Source organism: Bos indicus, chromosome 22, assembly GCF_029378745.1.
Source record: "Bos indicus isolate NIAB-ARS_2022 breed Sahiwal x Tharparkar chromosome 22, NIAB-ARS_B.indTharparkar_mat_pri_1.0, whole genome shotgun sequence".
NCBI lineage: Eukaryota > Metazoa > Chordata > Mammalia > Artiodactyla > Bovidae > Bos > Bos indicus.
The window spans coordinates 51599682-51617696 of NC_091781.1; the positions used below are offsets into that span (position 1 = coordinate 51599682).

The window sequence follows — 18015 nt, forward strand, 5'->3', positions numbered from 1 at the left end:
ATGGATTCTTTACCAACTGAGCCACCAGGGGAGCCCAGAATACTAAGTCAGCAATAAAAAATTCCCCAACTATAATCACATGCAAAAACATGAGTTCTCACAAGCATGTTGCATGAAAAAATTGTGCAAATGAGACTATATATGCTACAATATAATTTTCTATGAATTTCAAATCCTAGTTACACTGACCTAAGTGTTCCAAAGTCAGGGCCATGGTTATGGAGATGGGGAAGCAACTAGAAGGGGGATAAAGAGATTTCTAGGCACAATGTTATTGTGTTGCTTAGTCACTAAGATGTGTATGGCTCTTTTACAACCGCGTGGACTGTAGCCGGCCAGGTTCCTCCGTCCATGGGATTTTCTGGGCAAGAATATGAGAGTGGGCTGCCATTTCCTCCTCCAGGGGATCTTCCTGATCCAGGGATCAAACTCACATCTCTTGAATTGACAGGCAGATTTTTTACCACTGAGCCACCAGGGAAGCCCTTCGGTGCATTACACACATGTACTTGTATAGCAACAGTCTTATGGACTCTGTGGGAGAGGGAGAGGGTGGGAAGATTTGGGAGAATGGCATTGAAACGTAAAATATCATGTATGAAATGAGTTGCCAGTCCAGGTTCAATGCATGATACTGGATGCTTGGGGCTAGTGCACTGGGACGACCCAGAGGGATGGTATGGGGAGGGAGGAGGGAGGAGGGTTCAGGATGGGGAACACATGTATACCTGTGGCGGATTCATTTTGATATTTGGCAAAACTAATACAATTTTGTAAAGTTTAAAAATAAAACAAACAAACAAAAAAACTCCATAAGTTGTGCATTTATTGTTAGTGCACAATTCCTATGTACATGCAATATGTCAGCTCCCTGGACCTCTTTGACTCCTGTGCTACTCTGACCACTTTGTAAAATCCTTGATTCTCCTGGGCTTACAGCACAGCCCCAACCCTCCCACCTGTTGTACCACCACCCTGGACACCTTGGGTCCTTCTCCATATCAGGCCCTGTACTTGACTCACTGACAAGGCCTGCTGACCTCCCAGACAGGGGCCAATTACATCTCCCTCCTCCAGGTCTGAGATGAAATACATTCATTTTTTGTTGCTGTAATCAGTGTTCACATACGCATGTTCATGGTCGGGTTCGGGTCATGGAGGGACCTGAGAATAAAGATGCTGTCCTGGATCTCTTAGCCCTGCTGCCTGCCCTCCCCCCATCCCCTTCTGGAAATAACAACCACTTCTGTACTGTGCATTTGTGATCACGCACACACCAAAACACTTTCACAGACACACATACACACACACATAGGAGGGCTCCCAGAAGTAAAGATTTGGTCCCACTAAGTGAGAGGAGACAAGTGAAATTAAAGCTTGGAGGAAGCTGTTTTCAGAAGACTTTACTTTCTCAGAATCCAAAAGCCTGAGCCAGGGAGGACACACACAGGATTCTTCCATGGGCTCACAATTTACCCCAAACGGAGTAGCGGAATGACTGGAGAAAGTTTCTTAAAGAGTTTCTTAAACTTCTTACGAAATCGTTTAAATCTTCCAACACTCTGCAACTATGAACCAGGAAGAACCAGGTTACTTGTGGGAAAGGGAACCAGGAGTAAGACCAGACCCATCTGCACCTATACACGGGCTCCAAGGCCCACACCAGGAGATTTGCAGCCCCAGCATGCCCTTTGGCGGCAACCTTTGAAGCACAAGGTTGAATCCCTACACCTATAGACAGAAGAGCAAACTGAGGCCCTCAGGTGACAAGGGGCTTACCAGGGTCACAAGCCCATCCCAGCAAAGATGGAAGCGAGCTGGGGCTAAAAGATCATTACTTGAGTCAGTGCCTCTCAAACCATTAGAATCTCCTGGAGGCCTCGTGAAAAGACAAATGACTGCACCCCACCCCAGACGTCTGAGTGGGGCTGAGAATCTGCATCTCTGTCAGTTCCTAGGTGGGGACCCCATTAGAGAACCATTGCTCTAAGAGACACAGAACCAGTGCTGGAGACCTGGGGCTTGCGGGAGGGAGCAGCCAGGGTAGGAGGGCCCTCCTCTGCCCTGGATGGGGGAGGGGGGTCTTTGGTCCTAAGAATGTTCCACAACCCATCACCCTAGCGGTTCCTGCAGGACAGAAGGGGCCACTCACCTCCTTGCAGGTGACGTTCATTTTGCCTTTCACTGCATCCAGAGTGACTGTCCCTACACATTGCTTCACCAGCTGGAAGGAGAGGCTGGAGGTCAAACTGGAATCCCCAGGCCATAACCTCCCAGGCTCCACCCAGGGACTAAAAATCTCCTTGAAACCCCTTGTTCAGCAGCTTGGGAAGCATTCACCCGTGCTCCCAGCCCCCAGGCTCACCCCATTCTCCTTGAAGTCACACTGCTCTGCGGGCTGCTGGCTTGTCCTGGGGCATACAGTCTCCTTCACCCTGAAGCTCACAGGCTTCGGGATGTTTGGGTTCTCATCCTGATCCAGGAATAAAATGGGGAGACTGGGCTCGGGCTCATGTTTCCTTCTCTGATCTGTCTCCCTGCCCCCAACCCGGATGGCAGCCTCTCCAGCCCCCTGTGTGTCCAGCCCTGGGCTTGGTGCCGGCAGCACAGGGGAGGGGACAGAGCCCGTGCCCGGCCTCACGGGCACACAGAGAGCAGGAGCGGCCCTCACAGCAGCACTGATGGCAGCGCCTCCCCTCACAGGGGCTGAGGGAGGTCAGGGCCGCCTGCAGGGAGAGCCCTTGTCACTGGAGCCTCCAGGCTGACAGAGCTCCTCCTGGCAGAGAGACACCGAGGTGCAGAGGGGACATTGGCAGAGAAGTCACTTCACAGAGCCTGTGACCCCCCCATCCCTGGAGCTCCCAGAAGTCCAGGGAGCCTGAGCCAGGTGTGCAGAGCGCCTGTTCCCACAGCAGAGATGCTAAGGCAGGAAGCCTGGTGCTGGGAGGGCCCCAGGTCTGGGAAGGTTTCCTGGAAGAGATGGGAACCCACCTAGAGGGAAAAGTGCCTTCCTGACAAGAGAACCAGCCTGAGCGAAGGGGCGACAGTGTGGCCAAGGATGTCAGGAGACAGATCCCCTTCCCAGCCCCCTCCCCAACTCACGTCCTCCTTGAGAGGTGGGTCTAGCTCCAGGAGGCGGTAGAGATTAGCTTCTGAGGACCGCTCATTGAACTGATCCACAGCACGAAGCACGGCCTCCCTGTAGCTGAGGGCCTGGGCGCTGGCCGAGGGCAGCGCTAGTCCCAGCAGCAGTAGCCACAGTGACCACCGTCCCAGGGAGAGGCTGGCCCTCTGGGTCTCCATGGTCCCCAGTTTGCCACCTCCCAGACTGCAGGATCTGCCTTTATGCTAAGCCTGGGCCTAATGCAAAGGCTCTACCAGGAGTCTTCCTGACTAGCCCCGTCCCTGCCCTCCTCCCAGGATGTGAGGTGGACTTGCCTCAGCCCCTGCTGTTGCCTCATGGGGTTTCTGAACAGTGGGCAGGGAGGCTCCTGTGCAAGGTGAAGAAATGGTTTCTCCATCTCCTTGACAACTTCTTGGCCTTTCCTGGACCCCACAGGGAGTGTCACAGGCAGTCTTGCTCAAGAGGATTGAGTCCTCCAGAAGATGGAGGGGCCAGGCACTATCTACATCCCCTCTGCCTCCACACCTCAGGATTCAGTGTAAAGGAGTGTATTTGCTATTCAACCTGCTTCATTGACTACATTAAAGACTTTTTGACTGTGTGGACCATAACAAACTGTGGAAAATTCTTCAAGAGATGGGAATACCAGACCACCTGGCCTGCCTCCTGAGAAATCTGTATGCAGGTCAAAAAGCAACAGTTAGAACTGGACATAGAACAATGGGCTGATTCCAAATTAGGAAAGGAGTACATCCAGGCTGTATATTGTCACCCAGCTTATATAACTTATATGCAGAGTACATCATTCAAAACACTGGGCCAGATAAAGCACAAGCTAGAATCAAGATTGTCAGGAGAAATATCAGTAACCTCAGATATGCAAATGACACCACCCTTACGGCAGGAAGCGAAGAGGAACTAAACAGCCCCTTGATGAAAGTAAAGAGGAGAGTGAAAAGCAGGTTTAAAACTCAACATTCAAAAAACTAAGATCATGGTATCTGGTCACATCACTTCATGGCAAATAGATGGGGAAACAATGGAAACATTGACAGACTTTATTTTCTTGGGCTCCAAAATCACTGTGAATGGTGACTGTGACCATGAAATTAAAAGACGCTTGCTCCTTGGAAGAAAAGCTATGACAAATCTACATAGCATATTTAAAAGCAGAGACGTTACTTTAGTAATGTCTAGTCAAAGCCATGGTTTTTCCAGTAGTCATGTAAGGATGTGAAAGTCGGACCATAAAGAAGGCTGAGCACCAAAGAATTGATGCTTTTGAACTGTGGTGTTGGAGAAGACTCTTGAGAGTCCCTTGGACTGAAAGATCAAACCAGTCAATCCTAAAGGAAATCAGCCCTGAATATTCATTGGAAGAACTGATGCTGAAGCTGAAGCTCCAATATTTTGGTCACCTGATGCAAAGAGCAGACTCATTGGAAAAGACATTGATGCTGGGAAAGATTGAAGGCAGGAGGAGAAGGGGACAACAGAGGACAAGATGGCTGGATGGCACCACCGACTCAATGGACATGAGTTTGAGCAAGCTCTGGGAGATAGTGAAGGACAGGGAAGCCTGGCGTCCATGGGGTCGCAAAGAGTAGGATGCAACTGAGTAACTGAACAACAACCCCTCCTCTAGGCCCCCAGTAGGCACACAGGTAAAGTTGGATGAGTGGATGACAGCTCCAATCCCTTCTACAGTCTCACCCATCCAGCTTGTCCTCACGCAGTCACATGGTCAGACCATCCTTGTCTCTCCGCAACCCTCAGCCTGTCAGGGGGTCGGCTTCACCTGTCCCCTCTCCTACTCTTCTCTGACTTCCTCACACTAAAGATGTCAGCAGTTGTGGCCTGTTGCTACACTCAACCTCTTTATCTTCACAGGTGCTGGGGAAACACTCTGTCTACCTGAATATGCTCTCTGCCAATCTCCCCTGTCCCTGCCCTCCTGGGTCCCCTCCTCCTCCCTGGGGGCTCCTGCTGAGTCTCCTCCAAGGACTCTCCTCTTAGGAGGCAGGGCTGGCTCAGGAGCATCCGGGCTGCTCCTCCTCCCCGTCGTCACACGTTTCTGGGGACCACACTTCTCAAGACAACAGTGCCCATCACACACATACTGGACTGTGCCTCTGGGTTCAAGACTCCGATGAATGCCCTGGTGGTCCTCACTGGGCCGTTGGCTGGGTGCTGCCAAAGGAGCCCTGAGCTAGAAGCCTGGGAGCCCCACCTGTTCCTTCTTCCTTCTGAGGACACTCCCCTGACCTCCCGCCACCCCTGCCCTGGGCCGACCCCCATCTCCTCTCCTCTCCTCTCAGTGACGCCACAACCTCCAGACTCCATGTTTCCTGATTTTCAGGCTCTCTCCAGACCACTGTCCACCCTTCACACCATTTCTAGATGCCAAGACAGAGTGCTGATTTGATCACTTCACCCTCCGCCTTCAGAGCACACAGACCCCCGCCTGATAGCAGGGTCTGGATCTCCTCAGTGTCCACACCCCGGCCCTGCGGGGCAGGTCTCAAGCTGCCTTGACCACTCCAACCACAAGCCATCTCAGAGCCTCCTGCTTGGCCCCCATCTCTGCAGCTGGTGCCTCTGCTTGCCCTGACATGCCACCTTGCAAAATTTTCCCTGACCTTAACCAAAAGTGGTACCTCCTCCTCTTGACTCCCAAAGCCTTCAGGACATCCCTTCTTCTGTTTTGCTTTTTTAGTAAAATGTGCTTTTTATTTATTTAGTTAGTTCTGGCTGTACAGTGTCTTCGTTGCCACCCACCAGCTAGTCTGGTTGCATAGAGCAAGGGCTACTCTCTAGTTGCGGTGCACAGGCTTCTTGTTACGGTGGCTTCTCTTGTTGCGGAGCACAGGCTCTAGAGAGTGAGGTCTCAGTAGCTGTGGCCCAGGGGCTTACTTGCCTGGTGTGGGATCTTCCTGGACCATGGATCCAACCCACATCCCCTGCATTGGCAGGCAGATTCTTACCCACAGGACCACCAGGGAAGTCCAGGACATCCCTTCTGATTTGACCTCCAGGATTCCTTGCCCAGTGCTCTGGTTGAACACCAGGTGGGGAGGAAAAGAGAGCACAGGTGGGGGAAATACTATGCCCAAGGGACCGAGGAGTGCTGAAGCCAAGAAGAACATTCCAATCCACCAATGCCAGGGAAGCACCATGTGGCCGTGAGGACTCAGTTGCCCTGTGGGACCCTTGGAGCCTTGGCCAGGGCTCCTTGGAAGGTAGCAGCCTGGATGGGAGATGCTGGTTGACCACTCAGCCTTGGAGAAGGAAAGAGAAGTGAATTTTGTGCAACCTTATTACACCGCCCAGATATTGCCCCACTGGCCTCTTGGTCAAGCTATATCTTTTCCCTGAGTCAAATAATTAGCAACACACATGGTTCCTGGGCGTTTGGTAACCTGGAAACCTCCCTGTGCTCCCCTGGTGGTGGTGGTCTATTCGCTAAGTCATGTTCGACTCTTTGCAACCCCATGAACTGTAGCCTGCCAGGCTCCTCTGTCCATGGGATTTCTCAGGCAAGAATACTGGAGTGGGTTGCCATATCCTCCTCTAGGGAATCATCTCAACCCAGGGATTGAACCTGTGGCTCCTGGGTCTCCGGCATTGCAGGCAGATTCTTCACCGCTGAGTCACCAGGGAAGGCCTCCCCTGTGCTTTCCTGCCTCTGCATGATTGCCTGGGACCAGTTCTGTCTCCTTCTCACGGGTCGAGATGGAAAAATTGTTAGCATCATTTCGTTTCTGCTATCAGTGGTCACATATGCATGTTGAGGGCCTGGTCCATAGCAAGGGACATATGGTCAACACTGATGTAAAACTGAATGGACACGACAGGCCTGAGGCTGGGGACCTCAGGCAGAGGTGTAACACTTCCGGGAGTGAGACACCCATGGAGTAAGAAAGAGGAGGTGTTTTTCCATCATGTCCCCCCAGTGGTTGGTTGAAGCTACTCCTTTGGTGCAAGCTCCCCAGTGCTTCCAGTCTGCCCCAGAGCAAAGGTCAACTAGAAAGTGGGGAGTGGGCAGGACATGGGCAGTGTCTGAAACACACAGGCAAGTAGACATGGGACCTGTGTGTCACTCTGTCTCTCACACCCTCATGCAGAGCTCTTCACCCTGATGGACAAGATGCTTGTATTTAATGGTGCAAATTTTGTACCATTCACGACCCAGATAATCACGATGGTGTGATCACTCACCTAAAGCCAGACATCCTGGAATGTGAAGTCAAGTGGGCCTTAGGAAGCATCACTACAAACAAAGCTAGTGGAGGTGATGGAATTCCAGTTGAGCTATTTCAAATCCTAAAAGATGATGCTGTGAAAGTGCTGCACTCAATATGCCAGCAAATTTGGAAAACTCAGCAGTGGCCACAGGACTGGAAAAGGTCAGTTTTCATTCGAATCCCAAAGAAAGGTAATGCCAAAGAATGCTCAAACTACCACACAATTGCACTCATCTCACACACCAGCAAAGTAATGCTCAAAATTCTCCAAACCATGCTTCAGCAATATATGAACCGTGAACTTCCCAATGTTCAGGCTGCTTTTAGAAAAGGCAGAGGAACCAGAGATCAAATTGCCAACATCCACTGGATCATCAAAAAAGCAAGAGAGTTCCAGAAAAACATCTATTTCTGCTTTATTGACTATGCCAAAGCCTGTGACTGTGTGGATCAACAATAATTGTGGAAAATTCTTCAAGAGATGGGAATACCAGACCACCTGACCTGCCTCTTGAGAAATCTGTATGCAGGTCAAGAAGCAACAGTAAGAACTGGACATGGAACAACAGACTGCTTCCAAATAGGAAAAGGAGTGCATCAAGGCTGTATATTGTCACCCTGCTTATTTAACTTATATGCAGAGTACATCATGAGAAACACTGGGCTGGATGAAGCACAAGCTGGAATCAAGATTATTGAGAGAAATATCAATACCCTCAGATATGCAGATGACACCACCCTTATGGCAGAAAGTGAAGAAGAGCTAAAGAGCCTCTTGATGAAAGCGAAAGAGGAGAGTGAAAAAGTTGGCTTAAAGCTCAACATTCAGAAAACTAAGACCGTGGCATCTGGTCCCATCACTTCATGGGAAATAGATGGGGAAACAGTGGAAACAGTGGCTGACTTTATTTTGGGGGGCTCCAAAATCACTGCAGGTGGTGACTGCAGCCATGAAATTAAAAGATGCTTACTCCTTGGAAGGAAAGTTATGACGAACCTAGACAGCATATTAAAAAACAGAGATATTACTTTGCCAACAAAGGTCTGTCTAGTCAAGGCTGTGCTTTTTCCAGTAGTCATGTATGGATGTGAGAGTTGGACTATAAAGAAAGCTGAGCGCCAAAGAATTGATGCTTTTGAATTGCAGTGTTGGAGAAGATTCTTGAGAGTCCCTTGGACTAGAAGGAGATCCAACCAGTCCATCCTAAGGGAGATCAATCCTGGGTGTTCATTGAAAGGACTGATGTTGAAGCTGAAACTCCAATACTTTGGCCACCTGATGCGAGGAGCTGACTCACTGGAAAAGACCCTGATGCTGGGAAGGATTGAAGGCAGGAGGAGAAGGAGATGACAGAGGATGAGATGGTTGGATGGCATCACCGACTCAATGGACATGGGTTTGGGTGGACTCCAGGAGTTGGTGATGGACAGGGAGGCCTGGCGCATGGGATCACAAAGAGTCGGACATGACTGAACAACTGAACCGAACTGAACTGATCCCTAAACACAAGCCCACCGCTTCAGTCTGGGACCCAGCTGAAGAAATAGTAATGTGTCTCAGTGCCACAGGAAAAGCCAGGAGGGATGGGCTAATTCAAAATTAAGATTGTCGAGGGCAAGAGGTACGTCCTGGGCGTTGCACCTGCAGGCTCAGCCCTGAGACTGAACTGCATCTCTGTGAGTGTTTAGCAAGGTGAGCAGCCTGGCCCCTCGTGGACTGTCAGCTCCACGTGAGCAGGAGCAGCAGCCCCACCAGCTCTGCACCCACAGCAGGTCTCCTTACATCCTACTGGGTGTTGGAGGAGGAGGGCAGAGGTGGGTGAAGGGCTCGGGAGGGACCCGAGTGTGGGGACACAGTTCTGGAGCTCCTGGGGCTGCTGCCTCCCCCGTGCCCTCCTGGAAGGAACAGGGGCCCCAGGTTTCTCTGTGTTCACAGGAGTGATCTCACACACACACACACACATACATACACACAGGAGTGATCACATACATACACATACAGGAGTGATCACACAAACACATACACACACATAGACAAACACACACACACACACACACACACACACACACACACCCGACACAGAGGGCCTCCCAGAGTAAACAACTCAGTCATAATAAGTGGGAGAAGGGGAGACAATTGAAACTGAGGCTTGGAGGAAGTTGTTCTCACAAGAATTTATTTCTCAGAGTCCAGAAGTCTTCCCCAGGGCCGGCAGACCCTTAGGACTCTTTCCTGGGCCCACAATTCACCCAATTATTCTGATTATTGGAACAATAATTGGGCCATACTTCTTCCAAGCACGTAATATCTTCCTACCCAGGCTTCGAAGTCCCCCGACACTCTGGGGCTGTGCAACGAGAAGAAACAGGTTATCTGTGGAGGGAGGGACCCAGGGTAAGACCAGAACCCTCCCCACTTGGACATCCCCACAAACTGGGCGATTTCAGGAGGTTTTATGGCCCAGGCACCCTCTCTCTGGCTGCAACTGTTGGAGCCTCTGGCTGAATCTCCACACCACAGACATATGAGGAAACGGAGGCCCACAGATGACATAGGGCTTTCTGGGGTCACAAGCCCCAGGGGCGGAAAGCTCATGACTTGAGTCAGTGTCGCTCAAACTTCAGCACAGTCAGAATCCCCTGGAGGCCTTGTGAAAATACAAATGGCTGGACCCCACCCCAGAGTTGGATTCAGGAGGTCTCAGTGGGGCTGAGAATCTGCCTCTCAGTTCCCAGGTGGGGACCCCAGTAGAGAACCCCTGCTCTAAGGGATGCAGAGCCAGGGCTAGAGACCTGGGGCTCAGGAAAAGGAGAGGCCCGAGTAGAAGGGCCTTTCTCTGCCCTGGATGGGGCAGTGGGTCATTGGTCCAAAGAACGTTTGACACATTACCCCCCAGAAGCCTCGCAACCCAGGAAGGGTCACTCACCACAGCACAGGTGATGTCAAAGTTACTCCCGACCTGGTCCAGGGTGACTGTCCCCACACACTCTTTCAGCAGCTTGGAGGGGAGGCTCCAGGTCAAACTGGAAACCCTGGGTCATAACCTCCCAGCCTCACCTCACCTCACCCACAAGGGGCTGGAAACCTTCCCTGAAATTCCCTGTTCAGCTCGCGCTGAGAAGCATTGATCCCAGCCCTCAGTCTCAGCCCCCAGGCTCACCCCATTCTCCTTGAAGTCACACTGCTCCGGGGGCTGCTGGCTCGTCCTGGGGCACACGGTCTCCTTCACCCTGAAGCTCACAGGCTTCGGGATGTTTGGGTTCTCATCCTGATCCAGGAATAAAATGGGGAGACTGGGCTCGGGCTCATGTTTCCTTCTCTGATCTGTCTCCCTGTCCTCAACCCGGACGGCAGCCTCTCCAGCCCCCTGTGTGTCCGGCCCTGGGCTTGGTGCCGGCAGCACAGGAGAAGGGACAGAGCCCGTGCCCCGCCTCACGGGCACACAGAGAGCAGGAGCGGCCCTCACAGCAGCGCTGATGGCAGCGCCTCCCCTCACAGGGGCTGAGGGAGGTCAGGGCCACCTGCAGGGAGAGCCCTTGTCACTGGAGCCTCCAGGCTGACAGAGCTCCCCCTGGCAGAGAGACACTGAGGTTCAGAGGGGATATTAGGAGGGAAGTCACCTCACAGAGCCTGTGACCCCTCCATCCCTGGAGCTCCCAGAAGTCCAGGGAGCCTGAGCCAGGTGTGCAGGGCGCCTGTTCCCACAGCAGAGATGCTAAGGCAGGAAGTCTGGTGCTGGGAGATGACCCAGGTCTGGGAAGGTTTCCTGGAAGAGGTGGGAACCCACGTAGTGGGAAAAGTGCCTTCCTGACAGGAGGACCAGCCTGAGCGAAGGGGCGACAGTGTGGCCAAGGATGTCAGGAGACATATCCCCTTCCCAGCCCCCTCCCCAACTCACGTCCTCCTTGGGTGGTGGGTCTAGCTCCAGGAGGCGGTAGAGATTAGCTTCTGAGGACTTCTCATTGAGCTGATCCACAGCACGAAGCACGGCCTCCCTGTAGCTGAGGGCCTGGGCGCTGGCCGAGGGCACCACTAGTCCCAGCAGCAGTAGCCACAGTGACCAGCGCCCCAGGGAGAGGCTGGCCCTCTGGGTCTCCATGGTCCCCAGTCTGCCTCCTCCCAACCTGAGGGATCCTCCTTTATGCCCAGTCTGGGCCCTGATGCAAAAGTTCAACCGGGAGCCTTCCTGACCCACCCCATCCCTGCCCTCCTCCCAGGGCATGAGCTGGACTTGCCTCAGCTCCTGCTGTTGCCTCACGGGACTGCAGGGCAGTGAGTGAATTTTGTCTCCTGTGCAAGGTGAAGAAATGGTTTCTCCATCTCCTACAATACCTTGACCTCCCCTAGACCCCATGGGAAGTGTCACAGGCAGGCTTGCTCAAGAAGGTTGTCTCCTCAGGAGACACGGGGACCAGACACTCTCTACAACCCCTCTGTGTCCACACTCTGGTCTCCTCAGGATTCAGGGTAAAGGAGTGTATTCACCTTTTCATTTCCAGCTCTAGGCACTGCCTGGCACCCAGGAGACAATCACTTAACACTTGAAGAATGGATAACAGTACCAACCCCTTCTAGAAGTACCCCTTCTACTTACATTGCTAGCCCGTCCCTAGGCAGACATCCATCCCACACTATCCAGTCCTCTGGAATCAGCCCTCAGCCAGCCAGGGGTTTGGCCCCATTTGTCCCCTCTCCTGGGTTCTCCACCTCCTTTGTCACTCTAAAAATGTCCCATCCCAAGTCCTTAGCAGATATGGCCTGTGTCCCTGATACCTCCCATTCCAGTCTGAAGAAGAGTCATGTAGGTCACTGACTACACTTTTTTGCCCTCTCTCATGCTCAAAACCCCTGCAGGCTTGCTTGTCCTTCCTTACTGGATCCAAAAGTCACACTCAAGCTTTGTCTTTATCTATACAGACTCTGGGCATCGCTCTGTCCTCCTGAAATTCCCCCTTAGCCGATTCTCCCTAGTGTTGTTCTCCTGGGTCCCCTCCTCCTCCCTGGGGGCTCCTGCTGACTCTCCTCCAAGGACTCTCCTCTTGGGAGGCAGGGCTGGCTCAGGTGCATGCAGGCTGCTTCTCCCCCGCCCCCCGCCCCATCCTCACAGTTCCTGGGGACGGCCCTTCTGAAGACACCAGTTCTCCTGGACCCGCATCACTGCTCTGTATCTCTGAGTTCAAGACACCTATGAACACCCCCAGTTGTCCACATGGGACAGTTTGGTTGTACCTCAGAAAGTGGTGACCCAGATTGATGGCACTGGCTGTGAAACAGAGCTTTTGTCTTTACTCTTTCCCTGCATCAGATTCTTTCCCAATGATGCTTGCCGCCCTACTGTGTCTTCTGTCTGTCTTTTAGCTATGGAAAACTTTAGTCAAAGGATAAATTTAATCTGAGAAGTGAAAAATCCTGAAACAAAGGAAAAACAGTCAAAGAAGACTAAATAATGTAGTCATTAAGCATAGTCAAGGACCTTTAGTTCTTTCCCAAGGGCTATAGATAATATTCTGAGTGTATCCTGTGAGCTGTCTTCAGATCAGATCAGTCGCTCAGTCGTGTCCGACTCTTTGCAACCCCATGAATCGCAGCACGCCAGGCCTCCCTGTCCATCACCAACTCCCAGAGTTCACTCAGACTCACGTCCATCGAGTCAGTGATGCCATCCAGCCATCTCATACTCTGTCATCCCCTTCTTCTCCTGCCCCCAACCCCTCCCAGTATCAGAGTCTTTTCCAATGAGTCAACTCTTCGCATGAGGTGGCCAAAGTACTGGAGTTTCAGCTTCAGCATCATTCCTTCCAAAGAAATCCCAGGGCTGATCTCCTTCAGAATGGACTGGTTGGATCTCCTTGCAGTCCAAGGGACTCTCAAGAGTCTTCTCCAACACCACAGTTCAAAAGCATCAATTCTTCGGCACTCAGCCTTCTTCACAGTCCAACTCTCACATCCATACATGACCACAGGAAAAACCATAGCCTTGACTAGACGAACCTTTGTTGGCAAAGTACTGTCTCTGCTTTTGAATATGCTATCTAGGTTGGTCAAAACTTTCCTTCCAAGGAGTAAGCGTCTTTTAAGAGGCAGATCAGGTGGTCTGGTATTCCCATCTCTTGAAGAATTTTCCAAACCCCAGGTGGAGAAGTTAACTACGTGCTGACCAGACTGTTCTCAGGACATGAGCTGCCACAGTTCCAAGAACCGACTGCAAAGAAATGGGAACAAATGGACTCTGGAACTGAAGATTAACTGTACCTAAAACAATCAAGATGATGCTGGTCAGACCACTGATGACCAATTTGAAGATGACTGTTAAGAGATGACTGTGCTGTTTCTGCATGTAGCCCCCTACCCCTGACTCTATTAATGCTCTCACCAACCCCCAACCCCCTGCTTGTCTGGGCAGGTGGATGGGGGGAAGTCAGCCTTTGAACAGATGCCTGCCATCCTCCTCCCACAGTTGCTGGCACCTGAAATAAACCAAACTTTCCTTTCCCCCAACCTGGCCTGTTTATTGGCTTTTGAGCAGTGAGCAGCTGGAACCCGCACACACATTCCTTTCAGTAACAGCTGCATATCAGCCTTGGTAAAGGAAGGAGCGAAATCACCGAAACAACTCGTGTATGAACAATCTTCATGTCTGTTATTTTGTGAACCACTCAGAAAGATCACCAGAGGTATTCAAACTACAATCCAAGAAAACCTATCAGATTGTCACTGTCTGCTCTGACTCCACTGGAAGAGGCTTTAAACCCAACACCTACAAATCTGGAATTTTAATCAGCTCCAATTGCTGCTGTTGTTCAGTCGCTAAATTGTGTCTGACCCTTTGCAACTCCATGGACTGCAGTATGCCAGGCTCCTCTGTCCTCCACTATCTCCCAGAGTTTGCTCAAATTCATGTCCATTGAGTAGGTGATGCTATCTAGTCATCTCATCCTCTGCCTTCTCCTTTTGTCTTTAATCTTTTTTTCCCTGCATCAGGTTCTTTCCCAATGAATCAACTCTTCAACTGATCCAACTGCTGACTTTTGCTTTAAAAAATTTTTTTTGTTTTGATTGTTTCCATAGAAATGCCTCTAGTTGAATACCTGATTGCTTGTACTCTTTAGGCCTATTTGGTGAAGCCACTTGCATCACTACCTCCTAAAATGAGACACAACCTTTTACCTAAACTGGTCTTTTCTCCAGACTAAGAGACTGGTTCAGTGAGATATGGAGGAATTTACCCTCTCTGGACAGACTCAAACCTGTTTCACAGGATGGCCCCAAATATAGGTCAGTGATCTTGAAGGCCCCGGGAATTTGTTCAAGAATTTACATAATATTGTGCAATATTTTCCTGTTTTCATGGTTGAAACCTTCAAGTCCGGGACAACGGCTACAGAGTGGACTTCAGACTATTGCCTAATAATTATTATAAGATTTGCTACTATAATCCTCTGTAGACATGTGTTTCTGGGTTTTAACCTCTGCTCTTTACCGTATCAACTACCCATTAACTTTACGATTAACTTTACGATTAACTTTACCTTTAACAACTACATACATAGTTAAGGTTCTCACCATTGGCTCTGAAGCCTGGGTGTCACTTGGTGGGTTGTAGTGTAAACCCTGACTGTCGATCTTTTTTTTTCCTTTCTTTCTTTTCTTTTTTGTAATGCAAATGCCTACCTCAAGCTCTATCTGCCAGGCATCCACTTCAAAGTTCATCTTCAATAAACACTCTGTCAGCCACAGGAGGAGAATAAAAAAGCCAGGCCACCTCCCCCTACGGAGGCTCTTTTGTGTCCAATTTCTTTAACTGACCCTTTGGGCCACTTGTTTTTTCTCTTGCTGCACTTTAAATGCCTGCACTTGTATTACATATTTACAATAAAAAGTGAGCCCTTAGGACATGAGTTTGAGTAAACTCTGGGAGTTGGTGATGGACAGGGAGGCCTGGCGTGTTACAATTCATGGGGTCACAAAGAGTCAGACACAACTAAACTGAGAAACCCTAAGTCACCAGCCTCAACCCCAAAAAATGCAGGACCGCTGGCCCATACTCTGTCTCTCTAACCTTGATCTCTGTGTGTGGCCCTAGTCATTCCAAATACTTTCCAAGGCCCACAGTAATGAACCTTTTATATTTTTTTCCCCAAAGTTCCCTGATGGAGATTGCCAAAGGGCTTCTTGCAATCATAATCAGAAGCCCAAGCGCTAGTCCTGTCCCAACATTGGCTGTTGATAGGCTGAGACCTGCACACAACTCTTGAGACCCTTGAGAGTTATGGGGAGAGTTGCCTTCCTGCAGAGACAGCCAGGCTCAGGCAGGAAAAGGTCACAGATCCCCCTTCAGGGGCCTTGGCCAAGGAGGTGCTTTCACTATGCGCGGCTCCGTCCCAGACCCACTTCAGATCTCCTTGAATGTCTGACCCTCCCAGAAGGCTCACTGCCCGACCCAAATGGAGCTCCCACATCTCCCCACTAGCAAGCCTGCCCCCTCCCACAACTGCTCCAGCCAGCCCCTTTCTTTTCCATCCTTCCTCCCTCCACAGTCCCTCAGAGACTGGAGCTGCATCCTGTCCCTCTGCCTCTGCAAGGCCCTCACTGTGGCCAGCTGTCCAGCTCAGGGGCCATCCCACCAGCCAACCGCAGGGTCCCTGTGCAGCCAGCTCTCACCGTGAGCTCTGGCCACTGGATCTGCTGAAGTCTGTAAGCCAGCCGACCTCCATGGGGCCTGCCTCAGTCTACTAGAGATGTCGTAACAATACTGACAGCATATTAAAAAGCAGAGACGTCACTTTGCCAACAAAGGTCCATCTCTAGTCATGTGTGTATGTGAGAGTTGGACCATATAAAAGGCTGAGCCCCAAAGAATTGATGCTTTTGAACTGTGGTGTTGGAGAAGACTCTTGAGAGTCCCTTGGACTGCAAGGAGATCCAACCAGTTCATCCTGAATATTCACTGGAAGGACTGATGCTGAAGCTGAAACTCTAATACTTTGGCCACCTGATGGGAAGAACTGAGTCATTGGAAAAGACCCTGATGCTGGGAAAGATTGAGGGCAGGAGGAGAAGGGGATGACAGAGGATGAGATGGTTGGATGGCATCACTGACTCAATGGACATGAGTTTGAACAAACTCTGGGCAATAGTGAAGGACGGGGAAGTCTGGCGTGCTGCAGTCCATGGGGTCACAAAGAGTCGGACACGACTTAGTCACTAAACAGCAACAACACAGTAACACTGACCTTCCCAAAGGGAAGGGTTCAGGGTCTCAACCAAAACTTTCTGTGATGAAGGAAATATTCTACACCCATACTATCCAGTATGGCAGCTCAGTGTGACTATTGAGCACTTGAAATGTATCTTGCGTAACTGAGCAACTGACTTCCTAATTTAATTTTCATTCCTTTCAATTTAAGTAGCCATCTGGGTATAGGACAGTGGTAAAGATCCTTTTTTCCTTGGTCTTCTTACAAAATTTTCCTCCTCCTTTATACCTCCATATTCCAAGGTGTTTATGCAAAAGCATGGCCTTTGACAACTCCAGACTTTGTCTGGCCTTGCCCACTTAGCTCAGGATAAAAGGAACCTCTCAAGATTTGCAGAAATCGGCTGCTCTCCAGTCCACATGGACCAGAACAAAGCAACTTGCTCAAGACACCAAACTACCCACAGACAGCTGTCAAGCTGAGATTCCAGCCTCTCCCAGCTTCAACTCACCCTGTCATCCCCCTCTTCTCCTACAGATCATGTAAGGACAATCAGGAGCCATTTTGAAAAGGGCAAGCTATGACACTTATGGGGCTTCCCAGGTGGCTCACTGGTAAAGAATCCACCTGTCAATGCAAGAGATGAAGGTTTGATCCCTGGGTCGGGAAGATACTCTGGAGGAGGAAATGGCAACCCACTCCAGGATTCTTGCCTGGAATCCCATGGACAGAAGAGCCTGGCAGGCTACAGTCCACGGGGTCACAAAGAGTCAGACATGACTGAACACGCATGCTCTGACACTAACATACATCCCAGAAATTTGACATCTAGGTATTTACCATCAAGAAATGAAAGCATTATGCATACAAAAACTTGTACAAGAATGTTGATGATAGTCAAAACCCAGGAACAGCCTAGACGTCCTTCAGCAAGTTCATCAACAGTGGACATTCACATAATGAAATGCTACCTGCCAGTAAAAAAGAATGAACTGTTGATATACATATCACGAATGAACCTCATAAACATTTTCCTAGATATTGTCATAAATGAAAGAAGTCAGATGCAAAAGACCTCATATTGCACGATTCCCCACTCCAGTACTCTTGCCTGGAAAATCCCATGGACCGAGGAGCCTGGAAGGATGCAGTCCATGGGGTCGCTGAGGGTCGGACATGACTGAGTGACTTCACTTTCACTTTTCATTTTCTTGCATTGGAGAAGGAAATGGCGACCCACTCCAGTGTTCTTGCCTGGAGAATCCCAGGGACGGGGGAGCCTGGTGGGCTGCCGTCTATGGGGTCCCACAGAGTCGGACATGACTGAAGTGACTTAGTAGATTTATATGAAACCTCCAGAAAAGGCAAAAGGGTAGTGCAAAAAGTAGGAAATAGATCAGTGGCTGCCAGGGCCACGGGTTAGCAAAACGAGACTGACGGCAAAGGGAA

The 18015-nt window shown here is 50.5% G+C and overlaps 2 protein-coding genes across 3 annotated transcripts; both read right to left on the reverse strand.

Moving 5' to 3' along the window:
• Window positions 1-1388: 1388 nt before the first annotated feature.
• Window positions 1389-3318, reverse strand: LOC109575985 (cathelicidin-6). The gene is made up of 4 exons (XM_070777266.1): window positions 3103-3318; window positions 2366-2473; window positions 2153-2224; window positions 1389-1568 (listed from the first exon to the last, which is right to left on the reverse strand). Exons 1-4 carry the CDS (start codon window positions 3301-3303, stop codon window positions 1473-1475), a joined length of 477 nt encoding a protein of 158 aa, XP_070633367.1. The 5' UTR covers window positions 3304-3318; the 3' UTR covers window positions 1389-1472.
• A 6206-nt stretch (window positions 3319-9524) lies between these two features.
• LOC109575948 (cathelicidin-5) lies at window positions 9525-17796 on the reverse strand. 2 transcript variants are annotated; one of them, XM_019984203.2, is made up of 4 exons: window positions 11268-17796; window positions 10530-10637; window positions 10296-10367; window positions 9525-9716 (listed from the first exon to the last, which is right to left on the reverse strand). In XM_019984203.2, the coding sequence occupies exons 1-4, from the start codon at window positions 11721-11723 to the stop codon at window positions 9615-9617; spliced, it is 738 nt and encodes a 245-aa protein (XP_019839762.2). In that variant the 5' UTR covers window positions 11724-17796; the 3' UTR covers window positions 9525-9614. The 2 variants fall into 2 exon arrangements, with proteins under 2 accessions (XP_019839762.2, XP_070632870.1); XM_070776769.1 differs by lacking the exon at window positions 10296-10367.
• Between the last annotated feature and the right edge of the window lie 219 nt (window positions 17797-18015).

Bases quoted from the DNA above. Each gene is read 5' to 3' on its own strand.
- LOC109575985 (XM_070777266.1), bottom strand. From the start codon at position 3,303: ATGGAGACCCAGAGGGCCAGCCTCTCCCTGGGACGGTGGTCACTGTGG. The intron at 2,474-3,102 runs GTGAGTTGGGGA...TTCCTGGATCAG, and splicing joins ACCCACCTCTCAAGGAGGAC to GATGAGAACCCAAACATCCC. The intron at 2,225-2,365 runs GTGAGCCTGGGG...CTCTCCTTCCAG, and splicing joins GTGACTTCAAGGAGAATGGG to CTGGTGAAGCAATGTGTAGG.
- LOC109575948 (XM_019984203.2), bottom strand. From the start codon at position 11,723: ATGGGGTCTAGGGGAGGTCAAGGTATTGTAGGAGATGGAGAAACCATT. The intron at 10,368-10,529 runs GTGAGCCTGGGG...CTCCCCTCCAAG, and splicing joins GTGACTTCAAGGAGAATGGG to CTGCTGAAAGAGTGTGTGGG. The intron at 9,717-10,295 runs GTGAGTGACCCT...CTCGTTGCACAG, and splicing joins TTGACATCACCTGTGCTGTG to CCCCAGAGTGTCGGGGGACT.